Source organism: Parasteatoda tepidariorum, chromosome 7 (genome assembly GCF_043381705.1).
Source record: "Parasteatoda tepidariorum isolate YZ-2023 chromosome 7, CAS_Ptep_4.0, whole genome shotgun sequence".
NCBI lineage: Eukaryota > Metazoa > Arthropoda > Arachnida > Araneae > Theridiidae > Parasteatoda > Parasteatoda tepidariorum.
In genome coordinates this window covers 50,353,885-50,366,632 of record NC_092210.1, presented here as the reverse complement: position 1 = coordinate 50,366,632, position 12,748 = coordinate 50,353,885, and the positions used below count along the sequence as shown (strand labels likewise).

Genomic DNA, 12,748 nt, shown 5'->3' with positions numbered 1-12,748 from the left:
CAGCAATTCCAGTATCAACTTTAAAAATAACTGAACTTTTGAGAATAATATTGATAAATTTCGAGAATTTTCACAAAATTTTGAAAATTTCAGTGCAATGCAGGGCATATTAAAATTTTTTGAAAAATGGGAAGGAAAAAATTTTATACAAGCTAATAATAATTTTTACACTATAATAATCCTTCTTATTCTGTTAAAAAAATATATAAAAATTACAGCAAATTTAAAACAGAAAGTTGAATAATAAATAAAAACTACAATATGAAGAATGCTTTATATAGTATGATTTCATTATACAATGATAAATGAGATGATGCAATAAAAATTAAACAGTAAAACAACATAACTAAGTGATACATATTTAGTTTCTAACTTAGATAAGTTTAAACAATTAGAATACAAAGAAATCATAATTAATTAAACAGAATATAAAGCTGTTGTTAAAAAAAATTTTTAAGGAAAATCTCAAAAATTTGTATAATTCTACAGGAGAAAAAATCCCAATACTATTAAACTAATAATTAAAAAACTATACTTGAGAAATATATAAAACTTAACATACATCACTTAATTAGTTCTTACAATACAATTTTTGATGCAAATAAACTTAATAATTCTTGAAAGAAATTATGTCGGTATGCTTATTGATGTTGCAGCCATCATTAAAATCTGCTCAGTTTTTTTCCTCCAGTTAGCAATATTTTTAGAAACTGCACACCAATACTCGCCATGGCGAGGTTCTGCATGGATGCATCGTTTTTTCACATCTTCTTGTTGTTCCTAGCAAAAAATATAAATAAATTATAATTCAAAATCCCTTTATTTAAAAAAGCACAACAGAAAACAATGTGAAATCAGAATTAATTAGCTTAACAAGTGTTCCCACACAGGTTACTCCCTTTTAATCTTTTACTAACTGATGGAACACCAGTTTAAGGTAAGCGAATGTTATTGCAGTAACTGAAAGTTATTGCAAACAACCAGCTAAAGGTAAGTACAATCAACTAATTGATAGACAATTGCAGCCATAGATTAAATATAATTTATAAGTTGAGCTGAAATATCATGCCAAAAACAGTGTGGAAAAAAATTTTATCTTCTAAGGTGATAAGCTTTTCAATATTGTTTTTTTAAATAAAGCCTTAAGAGACTTTGAGTTTTAAAAAAAAGATCAATAAGTTATAGAATACTGAAAATGAGAATTTATAAATTCTTTCAATTATACAATTCAGTTTTTTTATTAAAGAAATACTTATAAGTAATTACATGGAGAGAAAAAAAATAATTTAGAATTTATTTATTAGAAACCAACGCAAATAATTATTAGAATAGTTCCAAAAAAATTTTATAAGCTGAAACAGGAAATATGGAAGTTCTGTGGAAATTTAAAAAAAAAATAAATTTGCTGTTTTAAATACTACTTGGTTTGGTTGTTAACATTGCACTACAGCAACGCTAATAGGCCATTTGAGAGAGTCTGAAATTTATCCTTAATGATGATTAAAATTTTAAATACTTACTTCAGTTCCATGTATTTGTTCAAATTTGTGAAAATATGCCCACGCATCTCCTAGATCAGGATCAATCTTAACTGTTTTGTTGAACCATTCTCTAGCTTTATTTGTCTTCCTTTCAGTCCAAAACAATCTAGAAATTCAAGCACTCTTTTCAGCATTAATACTTTGCAATTAAAAAAAAAATTTTAAATTTTTTTATTTCAAGATCAATAACAAATTGAAAAAAACTATTCCTGTAATTTAAAAAAAAAAACTGAGTGTAACACAACCAGAGATATATAACTTGGATTTTTTTAATAGAGTAAAAATACCCCAGGACCTTTTTAGAAAGAGTGAATTTAATAATTTTAAAAAACGTAATAACCAACCTAAATAAAAGTATTACTGAACTGCAAAATGTTAGATTTTTGGAAAAAAAATTAGAAACAAAAATATACAAAGAATATTTTGTACAGACTAATATTTTAATTCTAATACACTATAATACAATCTTTGAAACCCCAAACTTTGAATTTTATAAAATTTTGTGCTATGTAGATCAATTCACCTATCTTTAAACTTATCTTACTAAATATGGCATTATAAGTCAGGAACAGATCAATAGTAAAATGCTTTAAAATAATTTTTAGATAGAAATATTTAAAAATAAAAAAATTTAAAATACAAATATTAAAAAATATAAAATATGTACTTTAATATTTACAAAATTTATGAAATTTTCAGCAGCATCAGAGCTAGGTACAAACAAATTAATCAATTTTGGTTTGCTTAGCTTTTAAAACTTTAGCCTCTTAGCAAATAATTAAGCTAATATTGTGAAAAGTTAATAGTTCTTTCTTGGTGATAGAAATTTCTTTACTGTGAAAGACATTATTTACACCCACAAAGCTAGTGTGGTTTATGAAGAATTGTGTTTCATAGGGTTTCAACTGTAAATTTATAAAAATTTAGTCATGTTGTAGTGGAATTTTTACATGAAATGATAACAAAAAGTATTAATTTTACTTTGAACCTTTATATCTACTTAATGCAAATATCAATTTTAAATACGATCATTCTTTTGGTTGGTTGTAAGATTTTTACAAATTTTAGCAACAAAAAAAAGAAGGCATTATTTTCCAAATAACTTTTTTTTATCAAGTACAAGTAATTGCTCTTTTTTTCTTTTTTTTTTCCTTTAGATTTCCTTAATTCAATGGGGAACAGTTGTCTACAATTTCTTTCCATGGTATTTTATATTGCATTTGAAAATAAGTGACTGGATTCACATTTATTAATTCAAATGTCAATAAAATTGTCTAATGTAACTAATTTCATAAAATAAATACTCAAATGCTTACTTAGAAACAGCTAATAGAACATGGGGATCATGTTCACATCTCTTTAAAGCATCAACACTTTTAGTCTTTCGTTGAGGCCGAGGTTCCAGAAAAATAGCTTCAGCCCACAGAATTCCACTATTAGGACACTCTTGCATTGCTAATAACATAAAATATTTTTAGTAACTTATAACGAACAACAAATAGAGAAAGACAATGACCATTATGTAGTAAATTTAAAAATCAATTCTAACCGATATTACATAAACATAATAATTATAAAAAGAAAAAAATGACAAAACAAGAGTAAGATTCTACATATGATAACATCTAATATTTTTTCTAAATAAAAATAATTAAAGCAAATTTATAAAATAATTTTATCAATAATTATTTAATATTAATATTCAATATGATTATGATCACAATGCACAGCTAACTTGTTCAGTACTGAGCTGAGTGCCATTAAGCAAGTATTACATATTTAATAGTTTCAATGCAAAATACACTGAATATCTCAGGAACAATTTGAACAGTAACTACAAGCTGTTTTTATCTGTAGCATAAAATGTATCTAAGCTTACAAGCATTTTTGCTTTTATACATAGTTAAAATGAAATAACTCTAAGTCAAAGGGAACTATTACAAAATATCCGAACATTCAAAATACATAGTATATACTTTCAAACAAGAGTGAAAATTAATTGGGAAAAAAACTAAGTATTACTAAGATCACATATTAAATGCATAAATTTAATCTACTGCTACATTATTTTTCATAAAATCAAAGACATTGTCAAAAAATAATTCCATAAAACTAATTCTCTGGTGATTTCTTTAATGCTCTCTTCCAGTTTCTTTATCACTAAAATTTTTTCAGCTCAACAAACAGTGGTTTTTAGGTACTAGGACTCAGTCTTAATGGTTCAAGGGTATCACCTCAAATATGCTAATTAATTAACGCAAACGATATTTGAAGTTTCAAAATCAGACACCAAAACGTACTTTCTCTGAATAAATATATCTTTTTTTTTGTTGAAAGAATTGGAATTGTGATCCTCAAAATACAGAAAGTAGTCACAATCTGAGAAATATGTAGTATAGAAAGAACTGAGAAATATGCAGTATTTATAATAGAAAGTAGAAATAGAAAGTAACCACAATCTGAGAAATATACTTTTACCATTTAATGTTAATTTTACTTTTTGCATGATTGGCCATTTCTCTAGAATTTCTTAAGGGAATCGAAAACTTTTGCACAAAATTATAAAATTCCTTTATCCAAAAATAATCCCATGCAAAATAATAATTTTAGATAATTGTTTATCATTTTATTTAATAATTGTTAACGAATGTTTGAATAATAAAGCACACAAATTTTTACACCTTTTTAAAGAATAGAATTTTATATGTCAAAATACTAAGTTTGAACAAAATCAGTCAAATAGTTTCTGAGAAATTGAATTTTAAAGTAATATATTTAAAATTCGTTTTCTCAAGAACTATTTGACTGATTTTCTTCAAATTTGGTATTTTGACCTATAAAATTACATTCTTTGAAATTATATAAAAATTTGTATACCCTACAAATCAAAAATTTTTTTACTATTATTAAATAAAATAAAAAATAAGAAATTATTAATAAAAAAAATTTGCATAGAAATATCTTTGGATAAATGAATTTTATAATTATGCACAAAAATTTTTCAATTTGCTTAAAGAACTTATAGTTATGGAAACATAAGCAGAAAGTAAAATTAATTTCAAAGGGTCAAACTCAGGACCTCTTTCTTAAGTAAACGACTAAAACCATATCTTCCCCATTGCGGCTATTTCCTACAGTCAGAAATCTACATTTAAAAAAAGGTATGCTTATTCAGAGAAAATATGTAACCCCAAATAACATAATAATGGGTGCACTAAATAATTAACATATTTGAGGTCACCCACAAAACATTAAGATTGAGTTTCAGTATGAGATCATTAAATCAAAAATTATACAAGGTGATACATTTTTTACTGAAAATTATAAAAAGCAACTTACTGAATAAAAGAATTCATAATACTGCATTGTTTTTACAAGCTGTTTAGTAAACATTTTAGTAGCTACTAAATCCTCTTTAATACATTATCAGGGGGAAATAATTATTTAAGTATTGCCTTGACGTGGAATTCAAGGAGGAAATTTCTGTTCAAGTAGGTAGAGTATTTGTTGTTACCCTCCTTCCCAATTAAGCAGGACCAACAGTATATTGAATTGCCCAATAAAACAAACATCATTGTAAAATGCCAATATTATAAAAACCATAAGGAACAAATTAATTTGGAGAAATTCATCAATATTATTAAACAATTACACTTACTTTAGCTTTACTTTCTACAATTTTTCATTCTGCATATTTTTCTAGTGCAATATAGAACTGAGCTTTTCTTTATGAAAATCGGATCTCTGAAATTGAATCTTTGAAAATTGAAATCTTTTCAGATAAAAATTAGTTCTAATGTGAAACTCACTTCCTATTACTACAATGGGAAGTGAGTTTCACATTAGATCTAATTTTTATCTGAAAATATCTGATCATCTGTTTCACATCTTGCCACTTTACACGATCAATTTGAATCTTTGCCCAGTAAAGAGGAGTATAACTTAAAATCTTTACATTTATGTTCATTGATATTTCGAAAAGATTTATTGATATCTCGAAAAGAAAAATGGAAAACTTATTTCTTAGTGAGTCAAAAAGAAGTGAACAAGAAAATTTTCACGAGGCTCAAGATAATTTTCTTAATAAATCACTTTTGTATTACTTTTATAACAATTCAATAGTTTCGTAACTTTCTGAGATATATCTTTTCAAATGCAGACGAATATCCTTTGCAAGTAGTCAAATAAGCATCACCCCAATACGGGTAACGCAGCAGTCAATGTGTGTTAAAGGGTTTTCTGTAAGCGCGGATGTGATTTACATTTAGCAATCATATTTATATCTTGGGCAATATCCCAAGTTTTCAGAACACTGATAAAATATTTAAAGGATTTACTGTAATTAGGTGATATTTACCTTTGGCCATCAAATTCAGAGCAATATCTTTTAGGCCCCCACGTAATTCAACTCTGACAGACTCCAGTAGAAGTTGAGGATCCTTTGGATTTTTCAATCTTGCTTTTTCCAACACTGAACGTGCTTTGATAAGTGCACCGTTTTTCTCTTCCAATCTCGATAACAGTAACCATAAAGAAATCGAAGATGGACATTTCTTTATCTGTGGGTAAATAACAATATAACAAAAACTGAATTTCAAAACTCAACTCACAAAATGAAATTTTAAATTTAACTTACACCTTGATTATAAACATCTCTTGCATCATTTATGTTCTTTTCTTGTTCTAAAATTTGTCCTCTCATCATCCATAGTTTTGCAAAATCTGGATATTGCCTAATACCTTCATCCAACAATATATTTGCTTTCTTAAGATCACCTAAAGCCCATTCTAAGCGAACTGATTTCATTATAACCTGCAATATAATAATACAGTTTAAAATTAATACAGTAGAACCCTGATTATTCAATGTCTCTTTCAACATATGCAAAAAGCATCCTGACACATGTTGCATCATTATTAAAGCTGATGTTACCCAGTCACTGATACATTTTTGAACCTTCTTTCACTAGATCCAATATTTAATTCTATTTAATCCAATTACAGTTATTACAACAATCTCCTATTTCAACAGCTAGAAAACAACAATAGAGATGTTGAAACTGTCAACTAACAACTTATCACTGATCAATTGGTTACGGATAGTAACCAACTGCAATGCATTTCATTTCAAAGTAAAATAGAGTAAACAGCTGGCTGCCATTAAAAACCATGATATTACGTTTTTGAGTGATTTATAATACTCAAGTGATTTTGCCTTCGGCTTACAAACAGAAATCAAAAAATTATCATTGATTTTTTTCCATCAACTTTGTATTGTTACTTATAACAGAAAAGTCAAACACAAGTAAGGGTTTTTATTAAACTTTTTTAGTTGCTAATTGTTTTGAGTAGTTTTAAATATGGCTTAAAGCATTTATGCTCACAAACCAGATTTTTAAAAAAAGCTCCCCCCCCCCCTACTACTTGATGATATTGATTTTTGGACATACTCTCAGTCCCATTAGTGTCAGATGATTGGGAAACTACTGTAAAAATAATTAAAACTACATTACGAAAAATGAAATGCATTTATTTACCCTATTACAAGGACCCTATTTACTTTAAGAATTACTTACTGCAATTTTAAATTTCACAATCAAGAGAAAACGTTTTATCGCAGTATAAATACTTTTTACAAAATAATTTGTTAACTAAAAAATCTTGAATTCATAAAGGTATAAAAAAAATAATTATGAAATTAGGTGGTACAATTTAGTAAATTACATTTAACCAAAAATTCATACTGAATAAATCAATATTTTACAAAGGGAAAAAAAACACAACTATGAAAAGTAGGGATTCTTCATAAATTTTCCATTTCTATACTGTATTAAACTGTTATTGATGATTTGTAAGCCTTATCCAAAAAGTTGTCCAATTCCTTTTTATTAAAAAAAATAGAGCTTTGCTTTCATGTTCATGCAAGTCATTTTTATCTTATTGCAAAATTGGTACAACTTTGACTTATTTATTTAAGATCAAAAAGAAAGTAACAAAAATCAGATAGGTTAAACAATTTCCTCATTAAGCTTTAAGGCTCTACATCTTAAAATAAACTAAAGTAAAATTGTTCTATTATTCAAAAACGGTAATGTGCCAAATATTTGAACAGTTACCTGATTTTAATTTTTTATTTTACTAATTAAATAACAAATGGCACAATAAAGTAAAAACTGCAGAAACAAAAACATTTATTAAAATCCGAATTTAAAAAACAGGGATGAGATTAGCCAAAACGCAAAAAAGCTGAATTTCGACGATAGTAAATTTTACGCAAGCGCAACCCTTTAATAACAAATTCCAGACAGTTTAAGGTAATAAATAATGTGTTGACATACAATTGTGTACTAATCTATTATTATAAAAACGATTACATTGATACTTAACATTTAGTGGAAAAAAAATTACTAATTGAAAAAATAAAGCTGGAAATTATATTTTTCCTCAGTTCACATAAGAGACAATTATTACTTGAAAAACTACCTGGTTTAGCAAATTAAAACTACTGAGAATATACATTAATATTTCATTTCTTTTAATAAATACTGTTATGTGATTTATAGCAAATATATCAGTAATATTACTTTTTAAATTATATTGGAAAAAAAAACTTTAACAATGGACCGAATCATTATGTTCATATTATAGTCTAATCTAACTAGAGCCCTCTGAAACATATCAATAACAGTGAAGTAGAAATATATAGTAACTCCTTAACATACAAAAATTGCTATTTTAGTTTGAAAAATTACATGACAATCAGCAACTGTTTAGATAATTGTTTTTTATTTGATAAGAATTTTGCATTTTATAGCATAAATAACAGCAATTATAAATAAAATTTTGATGATGAGTTAATTAACTCTTTTTCCAAAAAAAAAAAAATTAAATTAAATCCCTTTTTAAGTGATTGCTTTTGTTTGCTATATCTTTTATGTTTGCTATATTTAGTCGTTAGTCCATCTTCAAACATCTTGTGACAAATCCTATTTTTTCTTCTTTGCAAGCACAGAATGTAAGTTTTGAATATATTCCCTTCCAGTTTCTCTGATGTTGTAACACTTACATATACTAATAATCGTCGTTAGAAAAACAGTCACCTTTATAGTAACTAATTTAAAAAAAAATTTACTTCTTACAAGAATCGCGATAGTTGATCTTAAAATTGCGTGAATATGAATAACAATTATGGATTTTGAAATCACATGAATATGAAACTAGATATACGATTTTGAAAATGAGAAAATACAAACTGGGATATAGAATTTTTAAAACGCGTAAATACAAATCACGATTCATAATTTTTAGATAGCGTAAATACGAATCATGATGCGTAATTTTTAGATTGCATAAATAAGAATTATGATGCATAATTTTTAGAATGCGTGAATGCGAATCCCAATGCCTTATTTTAAAATCACGTATAAATACGAAAATCAATGTTTGATATTATAAACCGCATGAGCAAATCAACACATCGAATTTGAAACTTGCGTGAATACGAATCGCTACATAGGTTTTTAAAAAGACGTAAATACGAATTACAATATCGGATTTTTAAATCTCGTAAATAAGAATCGCAACGTACAATATTCAAATCGCATGAATAAGAATCGCAACACACAAATATGAAAAGCTATGTGTGATATTAAAATCGATTGAATAAGAATCGAAATATTAGCAGATTCCAGGTTTGGGACCTCTAAAAGGTTTGTCAGAAGCAGCGCCGTTTGAACTACGAAAATCGGATCTATCTGGAGGGTGGGTAAAAAATTCGAAAAATCTTATGTGCTGCGTGTAAAAGGGGAGAAAATAGGTAAAATCAGTAAAAATGAGAAAGGATGGAGCTATGTAGTTTGAATTTTCTGTTTCTCTTTGAAAATCGGTGAATTTTCTGAAAAAGCGGAATACTTATTTAAAAAAATGAAATTTTTAGAAAATCTGAATTTTTGATAAAAAAGCTGAAATTTAAGAGATAAAAGTGAAAAAAGCGGAAATCCGCTAAAAAGCGGAAAAATCTCATCCCTGAAAAAAAAAAAAATTTTTAAATTAAACGCATTTATACAATTTTAAAAAATTTAAGAGAAAAATTTTAAAAAGAAAATTTTGACTGAAATGACTAACACTTAGAATGTGATAGATAATAGACTTTATTGAATTTTAAAAATATAATAATAAAGAAAAGTTCACATATAATATAGATAAATACTCACTCTAGCTGTTGGAGCACTAGCCCTAGCTTTAGCTAGTAGACGTCGAGCTCTTTCAAATTCATTATTTTCACTTTCCAGCTTAACAGCAGCAAGCCAAATTTCTTCACTATTAGGATTTGCTTGGAAAGCCAATGATAAAATACTACGAGCAGCTGGAACGTCACCCTAAAATTAAAAAATGTATTCTAAAAGAAATATAATTTTTATAAAATGACGAAATAGATGTATCTGTGATACTGAATACAGAACCAGTTATAGACTCAATTATTCCTTTTTTTTTATGGGTTATAGATTAAAACAGGAGTCAGAAAAGTATGGAAATAGTAAAATATCTCAACAAATACATATTGGAGCAAAAATCTTAAAAAACTCATGTAAATGTTTTGAAAAAAGATACATTTATTAATAAACTCCCCAACCTCATTTGTGGGCAGGGCAAGGAACAACTTTAAAACCTCATGTATGCATCCTTATTTTTAATTGTAGATCTAGAATCCTCCAGAAAAAAATATCACAATTTGACCAACTGGTTTCAGTATTTTGGTTCAGAGACGACAATAATATGAGATAATGTATGCAATCACAGATTGCACAATAAAAGTGGGGTACAAATTGTAAAAAATGAAATTGAGAAAAACAATTCGGATCATCATATAAAAATAATTGAGTTTGAAATTTTAAAAAACATGCTTAATATCAAAATCAACCCAAATCCCCAAAGAGTTGCCTCAGCCATGGGACATGGAAAAGTTTGGGAAACATTTTTTACAGAGAAATTTTGAGATTTTTTTTCCTATAGAGTGGCTCACCTTGGGACATTTTTAATTTTGGTCTGAAATTTCAAATTATATTTTAGTTCCTTTAGATTAAGATATATGTCAGCATCACCTAACCTGGGAACATATTTTGATTCCATTGATTAAGCAGTAAAGAACTTATAGGAATTTTTATTTTTTGAAGCATGCTTATTTACATTTATATAAAAGTTTAATTAGCTGTAGAAAGAAATTTTAATAACTTTTTTCTTTTAATAATGGGTAATATAATGAAGTATAAAGCTTTGCCTTATCAGTTTTGAGAAGAATGAATCAATCTGCAACATTTATTTATCCCGAAAAAGAAGACAATTATATGTACTAGGGACATATTATATACATAGATTCAAATGACATTTCGTTAAAACTTAAGCAGAGCAAAGCCTTGAACGTTCTTTAGGTTTGATATTTGATTCTGAACAATTGGATTTGCATACAAGAAGGTTGAAACTAACAAAATAAAACTCTATTAACAAATTTAAATTTATTTAGTTATACTATTTTTAGAAAATTTCTACTTAAATTTTCACATCCTTTTAACTGTCCCAAGGTTCCCCACTAGGAGGTACACCCAGGGACAAATAACAAGATAACTAAACATTTCTTTTTTAAATTTTCTATGACAGATACAAAATCAAAACCTAGTTAAAAATGTCTTCAAATGTTACAAGAATACCAGGTAAAATTTTGCCAATAATTGATCAAAATAAAAAAATTAAAATAAAAAAGTGTCCCAAGGTGAGCCACTCTCCCCTACATGCTTCTTGATAACATTTCCATACTTTTAGGACACCCTGTACTCTGTCAAACAGCTTTGAAAATATAGAATTTTAAAACATCGCCACTCAATTGAGCTAATAAGAAATAATAAGTTTTAGAAAAAACTTACAGTAAGCCATTTCGATTTTGCACCCATCAACCACAAAACTTCAGCTTTGGGGCAATGTGCTACAGCACGCTGTAAGACTGCTTCTAAAGATTCCCTATAATTAAAAAGCAAAATAAATGGAAAACAAGAGGGGAAAAAATATATCATTACAAAAAATTTGCATGTAATAATGACACGTGAAAAAGGTGAAACTTTTTATTATAACATTTTCTTTCCCAGTTTTTTTTTTTATTTAAATATAAATCTTGTTTTTACTTCAATTTCTTATCACACATTTTCTTTTAATAACCACAGAATTGAAAATTATTTGGGTAGTAACAAAAGTAATCTTAACAAAATTCTTTTAGACAAAAACATATGTTCTAGTAAAAAAAAGTTTTATCCTTGCAACAAGACATTTAGAAAGATTGAAATAAAAAAATTTTTATTTGTGGTGGTTTTTGATAGGCCTACAAGGATTTTTGGGACAATAATTACATAAGAGGTCAATTCCAGTAATTATATAGCAGAGCTTTCCAATTTAGCTATTGGTAATCAAAAGTACAATGATACATATAACATTAACAAAATTCAAATTAGTGCGATATTTAGGTCTTTTTACTATTTGATTATATACACCTGATATTAACAATAAAATGTCTGAATTCACTATTAAATTTAAAAAAACAACAACACAACAAAATTTTATAACACTTGATAATTAAAGAAATAAAATAATAACTTATACAAAATTATTCTGAAAATTCTCAAAACCCATCATTTTTATTACTCAACCGTAATTTTGACTAAACAATCATAATAATTACAGATTCATCATAGTTGGCAACCCTGTATAAGTATCAACAATTGGCAAAAGTAATAATTTAAACAAAGTGGCTAACCCTTATAATGGGGTTTCCTATTGTGCTTTCCTTAAACCAGAATTAATTCAGTGGTATTAAAAATAATCTTAAAAAACTACCATAATGGCCTTAGTAATAGGTGATATACAAAATAAAAAAAGTACACATACACAAAATAAAAACATATAATAAACATATACAAATTAAAAACATAATATTGATAATAATTGTAATACTTAATAGGTTTTTAAATATTGTTTTAAACTACACATGGTTAATTACATTAGAATGAAATATTACTAGTAATAAAATTTGCACAACAGCTCTTATAAATAATTTTTTTATTTGGCTATTTAACTTGAATTAGAAAAAGAGCAATTGAGAAAGCTATAACCTTCGATTTTATGTATATTTAATTAACCTACAACAAAACACTGTAAGCAGCAGC

The 12,748-nt window shown here is 26.7% G+C and overlaps 1 protein-coding gene across 1 annotated transcript in view; it reads right to left on the bottom strand.

The window, feature by feature from the left end:
* Nucleotides 1-255: 255 nt before the first annotated feature.
* The window catches only part of LOC107453797 (pre-mRNA processing factor 6), a 29,599-nt gene continuing 17,106 nt past the window's right edge, over nucleotides 256-12,748 (bottom strand). The window contains exons 16-22 of the mRNA XM_016070754.4: nucleotides 11,459-11,552; nucleotides 9,755-9,919; nucleotides 6,178-6,354; nucleotides 5,899-6,100; nucleotides 2,858-2,996; nucleotides 1,521-1,647; nucleotides 256-780 (exon numbers count right to left, since the gene is read on the bottom strand). Coding sequence (XP_015926240.1) covers nucleotides 628-780; nucleotides 1,521-1,647; nucleotides 2,858-2,996; nucleotides 5,899-6,100; nucleotides 6,178-6,354; nucleotides 9,755-9,919; nucleotides 11,459-11,552 — 1,057 coding nt within the window. The 3' untranslated portion in view covers nucleotides 256-627. The remainder of the gene's footprint in view (nucleotides 781-1,520; nucleotides 1,648-2,857; nucleotides 2,997-5,898; nucleotides 6,101-6,177; nucleotides 6,355-9,754; nucleotides 9,920-11,458; nucleotides 11,553-12,748) is intronic.